This window comes from Podarcis liolepis, assembly GCF_965112155.1.
Source record: "Podarcis liolepis genome assembly, chromosome: 5".
Classification (NCBI taxonomy): Eukaryota; Metazoa; Chordata; class Lepidosauria; order Squamata; family Lacertidae; genus Podarcis; species Podarcis liolepis.
This window is the reverse complement of record NC_139556.1, coordinates 64,867,550-64,884,652: the sequence shown is the minus strand read 5'-3', so window position 1 is coordinate 64,884,652 and position 17,103 is coordinate 64,867,550. Positions and strand designations below refer to the sequence as shown.

General features: G+C 41.0%; 1 protein-coding gene across 5 annotated transcripts; it reads left to right on the top strand.

The window, feature by feature from the left end:
• Nucleotides 1–260: 260 nt before the first annotated feature.
• Nucleotides 261–17,067, top strand: TRA2B (transformer 2 beta homolog). 5 transcript variants are annotated; one of them, XM_083506613.1, is made up of 9 exons: nucleotides 261–420; nucleotides 7,991–8,124; nucleotides 9,090–9,252; nucleotides 11,153–11,341; nucleotides 13,225–13,340; nucleotides 14,137–14,223; nucleotides 14,778–14,858; nucleotides 15,928–16,001; nucleotides 16,520–17,067. In XM_083506613.1, exons 1-9 carry the CDS (start codon nucleotides 385–387, stop codon nucleotides 16,528–16,530), a joined length of 891 nt encoding a protein of 296 aa, XP_083362739.1. In that variant the 5' UTR covers nucleotides 261–384; the 3' UTR covers nucleotides 16,531–17,067. The 5 variants fall into 5 exon arrangements, with proteins under 5 accessions (XP_083362739.1, XP_083362735.1, XP_083362737.1 ...); XM_083506610.1 differs by lacking the exons at nucleotides 14,778–14,858; nucleotides 15,928–16,001; nucleotides 16,520–17,067 and adding an exon at nucleotides 7,439–7,673 and having other exon boundaries at nucleotides 268–420; nucleotides 9,090–9,342; nucleotides 14,137–14,728; XM_083506612.1 differs by lacking the exons at nucleotides 14,778–14,858; nucleotides 15,928–16,001; nucleotides 16,520–17,067 and adding an exon at nucleotides 7,439–7,673 and having other exon boundaries at nucleotides 268–420; nucleotides 9,090–9,294; nucleotides 14,137–14,724.
• Nucleotides 17,068–17,103: the final 36 nt, after the last annotated feature.

Below are 17,103 nucleotides of genomic sequence, written 5' to 3'. Positions count from 1 at the left end.
TCACATTAGCAAAGACCAAGGCCACGAGTTTACAAAATGGTATTGAAACTCAAAACAACGGTGACTGCAAAGTAAAACACAGGGGAGACGACCCCCAACCCCTCCGCGCGAGCACACAGACGATACGCGCGCGGGTGCTGAACTGGTCACAGCTACTCGGCAGGGCGATCACTTACGCCGAGCGCCACCAAATATCGCGGGGCAGGCTCGCTTCTCCCCCGCCCTCTTCCTAGCGCCGGAAGCTCCGAGCGAGACGGCGGGCGCTCGCTCTCGCGCGGAGGCGGGGCTTCTGTGGCGTCGTCACTTCCTCTGCGGAGAAGGCTCGCGAACGGACGGTTTGGCTGTAGCAACCGCGGTCGGCGTCCAGCGCTGCGAGGCGGGAGGATGAGCGACAGCGGGGAGCAGAACTACGGCGAGCGGGTAATACGCAGAGCCTGGGAGCGCAGCATAGGCGGCCCGCTTGGTGGAGAGACGGAGCCGGGCCTTGTTTTTAGTTCTTTCCTCCCCCTCCCCCCCACTCCCCGTCTCCTCCGGGCCGGGCGCAAAAAAAAACTGCCTTTGGGATGAAGGTACACGCGGGGCGGGGAAGGAGGAGGCGGGAAGCGGCTTAGCGGCACCCGCTGCTTCTCTCCCTTCCGCCCCCCCCCCGCCACTTCATCGCGCTGCGTGTCGGCTTGGCGCGAGAAAATGGCCCGCCGTTTCCTGCGAAGCGGTTGCGCTCTGACGTAGCGCTCCGCGGCGAGCCCCGCTCCCGGCGCCATCTTGGGGCTGGTGACCCGAATGAGCGCGCCGCCGCGGGGACAAAATGGCCGCGCAGGACTTAAGAGGAGCGGGGATGCGAAAAGCGCCTTCGTCGCCTCGGCTGCGGCTCCCTCTAGAGAGGGAGAGAAAATGGCAGGGCTCTGGCCCCGGCGATGCTTCAACCCAGAAAGAGGCTAACGCGGGAAAGAGTCCGGCCCTTTCCGCAGCCTTGCTAACGTGCTTGGGACTCTGCACCCGGGCGCGCGGAGAGGATAGCTGCACCAGTCTCGATTGGCCTGGATGGCAAGGGGATCGTTCCCGTGACGCTTCTACGTTGAGCTTAACGGTCGCACTCAGCATTTCACGTGGAACAAATTTCTGGCTATCGAATAGCTTCCAGTGTACTTTATTTAAAATAAACAGGCCAAAACCTTAGGGTATCTTAACGAATGAAAACATTTTTTTGAGGTTTGAGCTTTCATGAAGTCCACAAAACCTTATGCCATAATGAAGTGCAAAAGAACTTTTCTAATTCAACAGGCTAACTTGGGTACCCTAAATGCTTAAGGGAAGGTACTTTTTTGAACGGGAACTTTAGAATAAGTGAAGCATTAGGTTTCATTGAGCTAATTGGTCAAAGTGCTGGAATCTGCATTTCAAGTTGCACTGTGCTCTTTAGGTTATGTGTGTTATAAGCAGTAATAAAGACCCCAGTCCTGGAATGATATTGCTGAATTTCATGCAGAGGCATAAAGGCTTATGCAAGAAAATACTTTTGAGTGTGTGTATCAAGTGATAATGTATGATATAGTGATGTCTGTAGCTTATACAGACCAACTTTACAGGTTCTCTTGACTAGACCAAGGAGGCATTTTAGACCCCTGGCTTCCGTGGTGGGAGCCACAGCTTCACCATTCAAGCAGAAAGGAGGTGGGGTTGCCTCTTTGTTATGCCAACTTCCAGTATCACAGCAAATGGGCGCAAGTCAGGTCTGTTGCAGTCCCATCATCCAGTGAATTATGTGATGCTTGGCTCCAAAACACCCAACTTTTTTTGAGGAAGGAGGATTACCTTGTGCTGATTACCTTTGAGGATTGTTCTGATTACCACCTTTGGGCAGATGCAGTAGGACATCCCTTGCTGTGATGTTCTCCCACAGGCAGTACTGGCTAAAGGGTTACCACTGCTCCATCCACACCTCCTCAGGCTTGGTGGATTGGATTGTTTTGTGAGTTGGCTTCTGTTGAAAGCTGCATTGTAAAAAGTCACTTTTTTGCTTAGAGGGAATGAGCAAGTGATGGAGGGGGGAAGAAGTGAACCCACAAATGCTATGAAAGAAGTAAAATGGCCAAGTATACTTCCAGTTCTAATGTCTAGTCTCTTTTGCCATATTAATTTTGCACAAACAGCTGCTAACTGTAAAGGAGTATGCAATTTAGTCGTGTTATTGGGCATTGCATGAATTGATTGAGACTCTTTCAGATGGGGAGCTAGTCAGCTGGTAAATTGCTGAAGGTAAAGTTATGATAATTTGTTAACTCTGATCATAAAGAGATTCTATGTATTTCTCAAGACTGGAGTATGGGTGGAAGGCGTATGAGGCTCCCACCTTGCAGGTTGGGGTCTGGCCAGTGCCTGGATGGGTGAGTGCCTGGAAGTCACATGTATGCTAGCTTAAGTTCTAGCTTAATCACTGAGGTTTGGGTTAGGGAATCCTCAAAATGTGTTAAAGGTAAAGGTACCCCTGCCCATACGGGCCAGTCTTGCCAGACTCTAGGGTTGTGCGCTCATCTCACTATAGGCCGGTGGCCAGCGTGACAAGCTGCATCTGCCGAGCCAGCGCAGCACACGGAACACCGTTTACCTTCCCGCTGGTAAGCGGTCCCTATTTATCTACTTGCACCCGGGGGTGCTTTCGAACTGCTAGGTTGGCAGGGGCTGGGACCGAACGGCGGGAGCGCACCCTGCCGCGGGGATTCGAACCGCCGACCATGCGATCGGCAAGTCCTAGGCGCTGAGGTTTTACCCACAGCGCCACCTGCGTCCCTAATGTCAAAATGTGTAGTGTACCCCAATTTCTACACATACGTGTTATTCCCATTTTATCCCCAAACAGCTTTTTTAAATCTAATTGGGATGCTGAACAGAAAGGGAAATGAACCAGGAGAACTTTCTCCTCATTTGGGCACTTTCCCTTCCTGTTGAGCTTCAGAGTATGCATGTTCATGTATGCACAAAAACAACAGAGCTAGGAAGGAATGACTTAAGGAGAGGAAACCTTTCTAGTTTGTTTGCTTCCCATTTCTGATGCACTTAATGCTTGTGTGAGCTATAAATTCCCTCTAACAAAGTGGTTACCTCCCATGTTGAGATGAAGATGGTGAGGTCAGCAAGAAAAGAGAGTATTTCTCAAGGAGTGGTACTGTTTCCATGTTACATTTTTAGGGATACATCAACAACAAAAACTATTTGTGTGTGCATGTGGCAAACATTACAAATTACATTGATCACTTGGCTATAGGCACTGGAACTGGCTTGCAGTAGCATGCACATCTTTTTCCTGCTGATTAATTTTCCTTAAACTACAGTTCAGTTTAGATTGGACCCCATCTAATACTGAATGTAAAGTCTAGTTGGCTTTGTATCTATGTTGTTTTGGTTTTGAGAGACTTGAATGATAATGCAGGTGTTGGGTGGGACAAGGCTGTGAATTGTCACTTGGTTAATTCATTATAGCTGCCATTCAGCCCTGTAGTATCAAATACCACATGCCATGATTGTTGGTCAACTGTAAATTAGTGTGCCAGCCTTCTCTGTTGAACATTGGCACAAGTAAATATTTCAAATGTGCAAGCTTTTCTTTTAGTGTGGCACTGTGCATTTGCATCAACCCGAGCAAGCTCTGATGTAAAAAACAAAAACAAACCATGATTATAATCTTAAAGAACATTTGGCCATTCTGGGAGGGAGAAAGTAAGGGTGTCCCACTTGATCAGCCTAATGTATGGTCACCAGAGCAGATGTGCAGACCATTATTTTCCTTGGTTAGACTGAATCTTTCAAATGATTGAAACATAGGGCAAAAATGAATGCAAATAGATTTTTGCTTTTTATTCAAAATAAATACAGTGACTGGGGAACTTGGAAAGTAAAGATTACATTCAGAGTATTGTGGGTATGATTACATCAGAAAGAGAATGAGCTTCACAGAAGAGGCACATTCTAAAGAACATTTAGCTTGAAACAAGTCAAATGTTGCTGCTGCTGAGTGGTGATATTTCAATTTGGGCCACATGGTAGCAATATCACACTCATTGTTAAAATGTTGTTACTTTCCTGGAAATTTGAATGGTTCTAGATCTGAATACATTGTTCCTAAAACCGAGTCTATAGCAGAGGCAAACAACTTCACATGCTGCATTTCTAGTTAAAGGCCTAGGAACCATCATGACCAGGGGTCAGCAGCCTTTACCAGCTGTAGGCAAGTCCACCATCCCTCAGACCATGTGGTGGGACGGACTATATTTTGGGGTGGGAAATGAATGAATTCCTATGCCCCACAAAGAACCCAGAGATGCATTTTAAGTAAAAGCACACATTCTACTCCTGTAAAAACACGCTGATTCCCGGACCATCCGTGGGCTGGATTGAGAAGGCGATTGGGCTGCATCCAGCCCACAGGCCTTAGGTTGCCTATCCCTGATCATGACCAAGACTTCACTGTGTGGCAGTTTCTACTTGGAGTAGCAGAAAAGGAAGAACTGTGCTTTTACCAAACTGCTGGTAATTCAATTGCCATCACCTCAGGCTAGAGATTACTGTGGGAAGGGAGTGTGTAAGTGGCAGCAGGAACTTGGGAAGTAAGAATGGAAGTACAGTTGTACCTTGGTTGTTGAATGGAATCCATTCGACTTCCGAAAATGTTCAAAAACCATGGCGCAGCTTCTGATTGCTGCAGGAGCTTCCTGCACTCAATTGGAAGCCACGTCGGATGTTTGGCTTCCAAAGAATGTTTGCAAACCAGAATACTCACTTCCAGGTTTGCTGTGTTCAGGAGCCAAAACGGACAAGTACCAAGGTGTTTGACAACCAAGGTATGACTGTATAGGAGTTGTTCATACGGTGAAGATACAATAAATGATTTAGCCACTGGATTGGATTTGTAAATACACAAGATTGAGTAACTTGAGATAGCACAGAAGCAATGTTGTGGAAGAAGTTGCACATCTGCCTGAGTGATTAATGCTTTGAAGTTGATGCCTTGATCTGTATGGATGGGGGGGGGGTGTTGTGGAGGAATCATAGTTTCAGTTCACCTTTCAAGAATTACAGGAAGAAAGGTTTGGCTAAGAATTGGGTGATTGAGCCATTACCTGATGAAGGATAAGGAAGAGCTTGCAATTTAATAAGACGATTGCTGACATAAGAAATATTTATGCATAAACTGAATGTCAACTAAGTAGTGTGTGCTTTGACATGTAAGTAGATGTTTTCCAGAATATGCCTTTTGTGCCATTCTGCCATAAAACTAGTTCACCCTATGTTCTCCAGGCAAGAGGACTAGAAAAGAAAAGAAATTGAGGGATTTGCCCGTTAAATTTTCCAATCAGAAAGGGTAGTTCTGTGGGCTCACTTAAATCATCAGAGCAATGTAGGGAATAGAGCAAGTTGGCATTCCACATCCATTCTTGCAAAATACAAATCTATGCAGTGGGGAAATAGCTCCCATCTTGAGGAAATGCTGCATCTAGGAACCATTTTCTTGCTACAGCATATCTTGGCATTCCTGTGCTTCCCTAACAATTTTCAGTGGTGTTTGAACAGGAGAATATGTGCATAGTATTTTAAAAGGAAATTGTATTAATGATAATAGTGTTGTTATAATGAGTGGCTGGTAGTATTTTGTTGTTTGGATTTTTACATTCTGTTGGAAGCCCCCCAGAGTGCTGTGTCAACCCAGTCAGATGGGTGGGATACAAATAAATTATTATATTTCATTTTATATGTTTTGCTTTTTTGTTTAAATCATACTGTTTAGAGTTGTAGGAATCACTTAATTTAAAATCATCTTTCATTTTCTTTGGAGTTGTTCCTATAATAATGTCACTGGCTAGAAACCTCCAAAGGTCATGATGCTTGACTTCTAGATCTAGGGAATGTTAGTTGCTTATCAACTCATTATACTTTCTGTAGTGAACTCATAAGATTCTTTATTTGAGTAGCCAATTTGTAGCTGAATAGATCGATTGCTTTAATCAATATGATTTCAAATCAAGTATTCAGCTTTTATATTTTCTGAACAAGCATTTCTACTAATTAAATTTTTGAGACTGCATATTCTGCATGATGGTAACAATCTCTACTCAAACAATCCAATAGCTATTGCACAGAGTGTAGATTTCCTTAGGACAGCAATGTGAAACTTGAGGATTTCTGTTTTCTTGTGTCCATATACATTGAAGAACATTAAGCAAAATTACTTGCTTAAGTGTCCAGCCTATGTCATGAAAATAGTTACCTGAAGACAAGGTTGTGGTCTGTCCCCATCCCAACACATTTCGTTTCAGAGGAAGTCCATAATGTGTTCTTATAGTTTATGCTATTTTAAGAATTGATTTAGAGGTTGTTAAAATACACCATCTAATTGCATATTATGATAATGCATTGTTTTAATTTTCCTTAAACTTCCTTTGATGGTACATGTGCATCTAGTATGTTCATCAGTGGTTTTGTCAGTAAAATCTTACTACTATATCATCAATCCATATGTTTTAGGATTTGGGGGCCATTGTCATATGTAGAAAGAAAATAATAATATTTAAGCGGTATCCAATTAAGTAGCTCCATTAGCCCAAGGATTTCAATTTGTGCAACTGAACTTTCTACTCATACCACCACCACCCTACGCTCTTCCCAAATCTGCTTCATATGGTGGAGGTGGGAAAGGAGAGGGAGGGGAAGTTCAGTTCGCAACCAGACGTCATTCAGCTAATAGAACTACTTGATTGGATAGTATCCTTTTACTACTAAGACAGTTCATCCCTACTGTTAACATGGAAGCTCTCAAAATTCCTTAAGAAATAGAATCTGTGAGCACAGAAACATTCTAGTAAGTGCAGAAGTGTTTTCAGTTGTGCAAAGTTCAAAGGTTAATAAAACATTAGCATAAACTAGAGTTGTCATTGTAACAAGATAGAATTCTCCATTTCTTCATTGTTGTAGAGGTTAGGGTACAGTCTAGTTACTATAACTTGCAAATATAGGCTTGTTAATGAATGAAGTGTCTTAAATTATTTTTTTGAAACCTGGTTGGTATGGCTTTTCAATAGTTCTATATGCTTTTTAAAAGAATAACACCAAACTTGAGCAGAGGTATGTAAATTGAGTTTGGGACATACTACTAATTTCTTAATGTTTATGTGAGGAATGGCACATGGAGTTCATGGAGTTTTGGTGTTGCAGTCTAAGATCATTTCAGTGGTTACACGTTAATTTTGAAGTAGGAATAACTAGCAAATTCATAGCTGGTCAATCATTTTCCATTGAATTGCCATCATTTGAAAAAGAAAGTCATACTAGAACTGCATATCTAGTTAAAATAGTGCAAACACATAGCATTTTTTCTAGTTTCAGTCTTGGCACTAGATATCTATCCTGGAGTTTTAAATATTCTTCATCCTGTTCTTTTTTTATTAAGGTTAATGTTGAAGAAGGAAAATGCGGAAGTCGCCATTTGACAAGTTTTATAAATGAGAATTATTTGAAGCTCAGGAATAAGTGAAGCTGAAATTTGAAAAAAAAGAAAGTGAATGCATGCTAATTATCAGACCAGAAGTCCCACTTATAGAATATTGAGCAATTTGTGTGAAGTGGGGAAGATGAAAGAAGTCAGAATTTGAAACGGAAGAATGAAGAAAAGAAATAAAAATGAAGTTAAGATAAGAAGTAATCTGGAATCTGAAAGCACTACGCTAAGTAATTACTAGTCTGTTTATGTGTCCCTGTATATTTTGCTAAACATGCATGCATTATTTGTTTAATAGAAAAAACATGCAGGTTTTAAAAAAATAAGTGCTTAACAGGTGCAAAATACCCATAAATCTAGGCAGTTCTAATGGCAACTGCCCGGACACATAATGGAGACACAGATCATTAATGTTTTTCATACCTTTTACCAGAGCTTGTTTAGAATAAAGTACTGGAGAAGTAGCATTCAAATTAAACTAAACTATTTTTTTTCTACACGCAGGAGTCCCGTTCCGCTTCCAGAAGCGGAAGCGCTCACGGTTCCGGCAAGTCTCCAAGAAACTCACCTGCTAGATCTAGGTCCAAGGAAGGTTCAAGGCGATCTAGGTCAAAGTCTAGATCAAGATCTGAATCTCGGTAAGCCTGTCTGGAGGAAGAGGTTGGTGTGTCTAAAAACCTTGCTGTTTTTTATCTATAAGAAAAGAAGTTTTGGAGACGACTGTAAGTTGATGTGGATTTTGTGTGTGGTGCAATTATAGACTAGATTATTAGGTTGTAGCCTTGTCTAGCCTGAAGACGCCATTGCAGCAAGGAGTTGTTGTAAAGCTTTCTGTGGAAAGTGGCCTCTTTCAGCAATAGTCTCAGCAAGCATATGGCTGTATTGTAGGGGCATGGCATTGGCCGAGCCTATTAGCCATTCTTTTACCCTGCTATTTAAGACTACATTGGGTATCTACTAAGTGTCATATTCTTGTATTGATACTTCTTCATGTGAAATCTTTCCCTGGCATTAGTTGAATAACCAGTATTTCAAAAAGTATTTCTGACTCCCAGATGAAGCACTTTTGGAAACCTGTTTCTATTCGCTTGCAAACTTCCAGTTAAGCTTTGTATATCTATTCTAATGGAATTTGCTCAGATAGATATTCTCTCGGGAAATTTTGGTTTGGCTACTGAGAATCTGTATATAATGAAAGCAGGGTTTGGCACAATCACTGCATGGCTGAAATCAAACAGGCTGAGACTCAATGTACATACCAACATTTTGATTTAAATAATCTGATAGTCGTCTATAGCTCTGTATTTTTACTCTAAACTTCACTGCCTGGGTCTTCAGCACAGGCCCTGTTCCACAGCTCACCTTCATCAGAAACTTGATGGTCACAACAAAGGACAGGGTTTGGGTTTTAGTGTTCTGATTATTAAAATCTCTTCTTACCATTGACTGTCCGATGTTTAGTGCAGGCCGCATTGATTAGTTGTACCCCAGACTGGCAGTTATTAAGACTAAAAATACAGTAGACTTAGAAACTTCTGTATGCTATGCAAGTTTCATCTTTGACACCTGTAGTTCAGCATAATCTTAGTTTTCATATTTACAGATCCAGATCAAGGAGGAGTTCTCGCAGACATTATACAAGGTCACGTTCACGTTCTCGATCCCATAGGAGGTCAAGAAGCAGATCTTACAGCCGCGACTATCGTCGCCGACACAGTCACAGCCATTCTCCTATGTCTACTCGGCGGCGTCATGTTGGCAACAGAGTAAGGCTGGGATGGCAGCAGTTGACCAGAGATAATTCAGCTGTGTGTGTCTTTGGAGGTTCTAAAGTTTTCAAATTACCCAGAAATCATGTAAAAGTTTTAAGTTGATTTATAATATGTCTCACAAATGGTATTTAAAATGTTTGGTGGATTTTACTGTGGGCATGGACTGCATTTGTATTAATATTTGTGCATGGTTAAACCTGAACTTGTATATTTAAGATTATTATTCTACTGCTTGAGAAACCTTTAAGCTAAGCTTTATTCTAATTTATTTTGTTTCATTGTGCAGAAATTGGTACTTCCCCCTAAGAATGGTGTATTTTGCCTAGATTAGTTAGTTATGACTTAATGGCTGGGTTGATATTTATAATTCAGTGCAGGTAAAATAATGGTTACATAATTAGTTCCAATGTGTTGTATTGCATTTTGCAGGGCTTTCTTTAGAGGTAGCAGAAAGTGCTTCCTTTGAGAGAGCTCTTGAAATTTACACATTAGGGTAAACTTCAGTCCCCTGACATTCTCCAGCAGCTCCTCAGGGGACAGGAAAGATTGCATTGGGGAAGATGGTCTTAGAAGCCCCAGAGTGCAATTAGAAAGGTGTTAATTGGATTCTTCTCATAGCAACTTTTACTAAATGGATTACATGTTCTAGAAAAACTGTTAACGACTGCAATTGGTCTTACAGGAAAAAGCAATGGGTGAGATGGCTAAAAATAGCTTTATCATGTATAAGAATCCAATGTCTCTATTCAGACCAGGTCTCTCCATGGTTTTAAGTTTGGTAATAAGTTGCAATTCAGCAACTTCTCTTTCCAGTCTCACCCCTTGCTTTTTCCAGTAAGATCAATTGCAGTTGTTAACAGTCCTCAACAGTTACAGATAGGTAGCCGTGTTGGTCTGCCATAGTCAAAATAAAAAAAATTCCCTCCAGTAGCACCTTAAAGACCAACTAAGTTAGTTCTTGGTATGAGCTTTCGTGTGCATGCACACTTCTTCAGTCCTCAACAGGTTTAGCACACCTATCAGCCAATCACCCATTCCCACCACCCTTCTGAGTAATACCCCTCCCCACCCTCTCACTATATATAAGGTGACTTCTGTTTCAGTGTATCTGAAGAAGTGTGCATGCACACAAAAGCTCATAGCAATTACAAACTTAGTTGGTTTCTAAGGTGCTACTGGAAGGAATTTTTTTATTTGGTTTCGACTATGGCAGACCAACACGGCTACATGTAATGAGAGATTTACATTATTTTAGGAAAATGAGATATTAAACCCAGAAATGCTCCTTGACCAAAACCAGAAAGCCATGGAAGACACTGTACAGAGGCTAGAGGGTTGTCATACATGAGAATTCATAGCTTGTTCCCCCCTCCCCCCCGTTTTTGTTTATGCTCTCTAAGTGAACCTGTATATGAATGAGTGCATCAGCCAGATATGAAGTACAGTGGTACCTTGGTTTTCAAACATAATCCATTCCAGAAGACGGTTCAAGTTCCGAAACATTTGAAAAGCGGAAGCCTCAATACAGAAAACTCAAAACAGAAGCTGTGTTTCCTGTTGCGGCATGTTCGAAAACTCAGGCATTTACTTCCGGATTTTCAGTGTTCGAGTTCTGAAACGTTCGACTACGGAGGCGTTCAAAAACCAAGGTACCACTGTATAAGACTGCCTGGAACTTGACAACATTTTGATTTCCTTTTTTCTACCTTCTCTTCTCTCATGAGAAAAGAAAACGAAGGACACTGGAATCCTACCCAGCAGAGTAGCCCTTAGGCCTGTTAGAGCTTTTTGAATTTACTGGAATAACATTTTTATATTGTATCCCAAAGCATTTAAACAATTTTGGGGGACATCTTGAATTCTTATGAAAACTCCTTCTTTTTTAAAAAACCAGGCAAATCCCGACCCAAACTGTTGTCTTGGTGTGTTTGGATTAAGCTTGTACACAACAGAAAGGGACCTGAGAGAGGTATTCTCCAAATATGGCCCAATTGCTGATGTTTCTATTGTATATGACCAGCAGTCCCGACGTTCTAGAGGATTTGCCTTTGTGTACTTTGAAAGTGTTGATGATGCTAAGGAGGTAAGTGAGTGTCTTTCCTCTAAAATATTTCATATTAATAAAGCCCATGCTAATAAAGTTTTTAACATTTCCCAATGTCAGTAGGTTTTGAATCAAGAAAGTGATTTAAGGTACCTACTTTTGCAAACCATGCATTTCCTGAACAAGGGTGGATCCTAATTAGTTGCTGTAACTATACAGTTTTGAGTTGATAGCTCATTTTTTTATGGTCATGCAAGCCATGTGCCTCTTTGCATTATGTCTTATTTTTATTTGTATCCTGTCCTCCCTTCTAGCAGCTTAGGACAGCATACATGTTTTCCTTTGTATTTTATCATCGCTACAACCCTGGTTAGGCTAAGAAAGTGGTTTTCAACCAGTGTGGCGTGGCACCACTCGGGTGCCTTGAATGATGGTCAGGGGTTTTGCAGGCAGCACTGGCCTCTGTTCCTCTTGCCTTCCCTCCCTTCACCTCGCATCTCTGCTTCCCAAAGGCTTGCACAGCTGTTTGTTGCAGCAGCTCTGGCCACAAGCTCCCAGCTGAATGGTGCCCCAGGGGGTGATTCCCAGGCCCCTCTGGGGCAGTGTGAGGAGCCACCTCTCTTTGGGGTGGGGGGTCAGCTCAGAGACCCAAGGGCAGCAGCTGCAGCTGCCCAGAGGACTCCCAAGTAGAGGGGAGAAGAGAGGAGGCTGAGAGAACCCTCCACAAGGAAGGGTGTTCAAAAAATTAACTAGTTGCTTGGTGGTTCCTTTCAAACTCTCAGGTACTACTGCTGCTGTTATTAACAGGGCTGTGATAAACCCAAGTGAAATAGCACCTTGCCTAGAAATGGTCACTATATAACAGGGCTTCTCTTCCTACAGGCCAGATGGAATGCAGTTCTTGGGTTGTCTTCTTGGGTGTCCTTCATTTATATAGATTTTTGTCCTTACATTTTGAAATGTGTAACACATTTCAGATGTTCAGATCTCTTCATGAACATTCATTCTTAGTAGTAATCCTTAAAGCAACCCCATAAAGAAGGCCAATTCTCATTGCTTGATTGTTGTATATATGTATATATGACACAAATAAGATTTGAACAGGAGGCATTTCAGCTCACAGTCCCAGTCACTACTCTTCACCAGACCTTCCCCTGTATACACCAGAAAAACTTAATATACTCATGAAAATCAGAGTAGGCTGGTTTGTGATTTGGTGGGGGTTTTCTGCATAAGTGTTCTTACTAATGCAGTTTTGGTAAGAAAAGAGTTGAGATTTCCAGATGCAGTATTCTGCATTCCACATAGTTCTGCTCCATGGGCTGCTTGGTGGAACCTCAGCTTTACCAGTTTACATTTCTTGCATGAGCAAAGGTGGAAAACCATTGTACCCAAATCATGGGCATTTCAAAAGTTCATGTAGATGGAGTCTGAGACCTGCTGTTTAGGTTGTGATTTGTCCTCTTCCAGATTACCGTATCTGAAACAGTAAACAGAAATTTCACTCATTATATTTGCGTGGCATGCATGTAAGTAGGCATACTATCCATGCATAGTGACATCCTGTGACCAAGATATGCCCAGAGTGCATGTATGTCCCATTTGCTGCTCATCTCTTTTAAAATGTATGTGAGCAGTGACTGGGAAACAACAAGGGCCCTGCTTCTGTGAACAGGGCATCTATTTTATGTAACCAACTCTGGTCATAGCTAAAACCGCAGTGCAGTGTGGTATGTATTTAGAATAGTTTCAAAATAGATGTGAACATGACTAGTTTTTCCTAGTGCAGTAAATAAAGAAGGGTACCTGGTAAAATACCTTTCCAGCCATGCAAGTAAGTTTGTTCCTAACTTGTTTTTGATGTGAATTAAATTGAATTCAGAACAGCTTTATTCTACAATTAAAAAAAATTCAACCTATAGGCAAAAGAACGTGCTAATGGAATGGAACTTGACGGAAGAAGGATCAGAGTTGATTTCTCAATAACAAAAAGGCCTCACACGCCTACTCCTGGAATTTATATGGGCAGACCTACTTAGTAAGTTGTTATAACTATATTTAATCTAGAAATAATCAGAGTTAACTTTATTTTTAATACTGAAAACCAGGATTTCAAACTAATATTAGACTATCACCTGAATTTTATTTGTGTTATATATTAGCATGTGGGAATTTAAAATCTGTGCAGTTAAAATATGAATCTGATTTCTTCACTAAAGAGTGGGATTTAGACTAGTTGTATAACTTCCAGAAATTTGGAAGGCATGTTAGTTTGTTGTTGTCTCTTAACACTTGCAAGGTTATTCACAAAAGTTTAAAAACAATAGTCCCTGCCCTGAGACTTATAATCTAAGCAGGGGTCCCCAGTCTTCTTGGGCCATTGGCACATTTGGACTGTCGTGGGCATCATAAAATACCCATTTCACAGAAGAAAAACTGGTGATGCTTAGAAACCCCCCAAAGCAAAACACCTACACCCTACCACAAATGGAAATAAGCCACAGTTAAAAAAGCAAGATGCCCAACCAGCCAAAAAAATCCTAGAACTAAAACAAATGGCTCTTGGTGGGCACTTGGGTGGTGTGGTGTCTAAAAGTGCTATGGTGCAGCCAGCGTGGATTCCTGTCAAAGCAGGGTCTCTTTCTCCCCCTGTCTCATATAGAGCATCTGGAAATAGATGGATGAAGGGGATCAGATGGCATATGTCACACCAGTGAAAATGCTTTGCATGCATTCTCCTTTGCTTTCCTACTAGATTATGCTATTTACTTAGATGCTTCACCCAGTATTTACTTCCTGTGTTGTATACCTATATATGGTGTGTTTCCTTACAGTGGAAGTTCCCGACGGAGAGATTACTATGACAGAGGTTTTGAGAGAGGAGGCTATGATGACCGTGACTATTATAGCAGATCATACAGGTAAGTCTACTTTTTGCCAATTATTACTTTATGAGACTGCATGAATCCTTTAGAACAGGGATGGGAAAGCTGCCCCCTTCAGGTGATGATGGATCCCAACTCCTGTCAGCCCCAGCCATCATGGCCATGGTCAAGGACAATGGCGATCAGATTCCAGCAACATCTGGAGGGTCACATGTTTCCCATCCCTGCTTTAAAGTATGAAGTTTTATTCTGATCTGTAATTGTGACTTCCAACGATGTCAGTCTATTTCGGTCCTTGTTGCTTTCAAAATCCTGTTGGCATCCATATCCAGATATGGGTTTAAAAGCACTGGTGAATACATTTCTCCATCATACTTGTACTCCAGTACCAGGAAATGACTGACTGGAACAATTTTCATGGTTGAAAATTTACTGCAGCTGTAATACTGATGTGACATTTGAATCTTTTTGACATGTTTGCTGCATTTAAGTATTTCATGTAAGACGTGACTTGACCAATAATCCCATATATCATTTGTGAAATTCAGTAAATAAAAGTGCAAAAAATGGTTCTGCTTTTGTCTTTGCAGAGGTGGCGGTGGTGGCGGAGGAGGTGGTGGCGGAGGAGGAGGAGGGTGGCGAGGTGCCCAAGACAGGGATCAGATGTACAGGTATGCTACAAAAAGATTTAATGCCTTTTTATTTTTAAAAAACACACAAATATTGCTGAAATGGCCTGCTTGAGTAATGTTTAGAAAATGGTACCTCCAAAACCAATAAAACAGGTTGATGCTGTGGAAGTTAATATTTGCTAAGCAGCACAGTTTCTGGAAACACACACCTTTTATAAGCATTTAATGTAGTCAAGATTTACACTTAGAAAAGTATTGTTTGTACTAAGGAATTATCAGTGAGGAAGTATAATCATTGGGAAGACTTCAGTGGGAAAGTGTGCCACAGAACATTTGAGTCCAGAAGTCAAAATCTAACTTCAGATAAAGATAGAGATTGATCTTGCATTCATTTTGAATATATTTTTTTCTGGTCCATAGTAGTAGCATGCCCTATATTGTCTGATTTAAATTAACTTCAAAAATGACAGTGACTTAACTTTAATCAGAGAATTTACTCCAATAACAAGTCTCTTAAGACATTTCTGTGCCAACAAGCCTTTGCAGCTGCTTGATTTTTACTATGACTAACTAGCACCTTCAATGGTTATTTGTATTTTTAAAAATTTCATTCATTTTAGACATGTATCCGATCTTGATATGCTCTATGATAGTATAAAATTAATTATATAAACAAACAGTTATCTCATATGGAGATGCTTTTGCAAAAAAAACACACAACAACAACCCTATTGCATAGATCAGTCTTAACGTTTCCATGTTCATTCACCAGTATGTCTCATTGGCATGCTAATTAAGGATGATCTGAATATCCCGACTGCATTTGCAATGGCTTTAATATTTTACATAAGAACAATCAGATTTCTTACTAGAAAGGGAGCACCGGAATATTCTAGTTTCTAACTTTTTTAATGCAGTTTTTTCTTGTGTAAGTGTTGGACTGTAAAACAAATGTATAACTCAGTAAAGTCCATGTTCTGGTATCTAGTTGGTATACTTAGTGTGCATGAAATACAAAGGGTACGGGTGACAAAACTAGAACAAGTTGTGTATTAACATCTGTAGTGTAAGTAAACTTAAACCATCATCATTGCTATATTCTCTGCAGGCGAAGATCTCCATCTCCCTATTACAGCAGGGGGGGCTACAGATCTCGCTCCCGGTCTCGATCCTATTCACCTCGTAAGTTACAAGTTAAATATATTAATATTGTGCAGTTAAGTTTTTCTAAACTTAACTAATACTTCCATTAAAAATAAAAAAATATGTAAGCTTGGATTCTTTGAGTAGTATTCTGCAAACAGAGTGCTTTAGCTACATAAGGGAGGAGGCAACACTTGTCAATTCCTCCTGAAGCCCCTCCCCCCAAAAAAACCCATAGCCTTGAACTTTCCTGAACAAAATGGAAGGTGGCATGGATGACATGTGGGAATTGGTAGAAATCGCCTCATCTCCCACCAATAGGAACCACCATATCAGACACCCTTCCCTGAACAGAAAGAACCTTGCCACTCCCCGAAGAGCAAGTCTGGATCCAAGCCATTTAATTTACATGGGGAAGTACTCGTGATCATTGAACTGTTTTTTTTCCTGCTGCCCCCAAGCGGCCAGCTTTTGAATTAACAGTGTATGTAGACTTAGTATACAGAAATGGAACCCACCCAGGTTTCTAATGGAGCTCTCAATCTCTTTACTTACAGGTCGCTATTGAAGTGTGAAACAAAGAACTTTGTAGCTACAGACAGTGCATTGAGATTGCAATCTTGTGGACAATATTTTGTTACTTTTGTTCAAGTCTAATAGTGCCTAGTGAATAGGTGACTTTTACACCTTTTATGGAGACTACTTTTGGTGAAGTTTTAAAATGCTGTTTCATTCTGCATATTTGTGTAGTTTGTGCTTTGTTCAAAGTTATGTTTTGAGAACAGTATGTCTTCTGCATGTGTTTTAGTCTGAGCTTTGCAGAAGGGTTTCTATTGTCCAAAGTTCTTCGTTCAGTTTTTGGTTTTTTTTACAGTTTCCAAGGTATTTTGAAGAACAAAACCTGTGTAATATGCTTTGAAATGGTGGCATAATAAAGTTTTTTTTTAACTTACTTTGAAGCCCATATCTCCTACTTAGCCAAAGTTTGAGTCGGAGAAAGAATAAAACCTTTACCAAATTCAGAGCAGTATCCAAAATTCTGTACCCCAAACCTTTCTCAAATACTTTCTGTAATAAGAAGTATGAATAAAAATCCACATTGTAACTTGTTATTTCTGTAAGTAGGTTAAGCTTTTCATAT

Bases quoted from the DNA above. Each gene is read 5' to 3' on its own strand.
- TRA2B (XM_083506613.1), top strand. From the start codon at position 385: ATGAGCGACAGCGGGGAGCAGAACTACGGCGAGCGG. The intron at 421-7,990 runs GTAATACGCAGA...TTCTACACGCAG, and splicing joins AGCAGAACTACGGCGAGCGG to GAGTCCCGTTCCGCTTCCAG. The intron at 14,859-15,927 runs GTATGCTACAAA...TATTCTCTGCAG, and splicing joins GACAGGGATCAGATGTACAG to GCGAAGATCTCCATCTCCCT.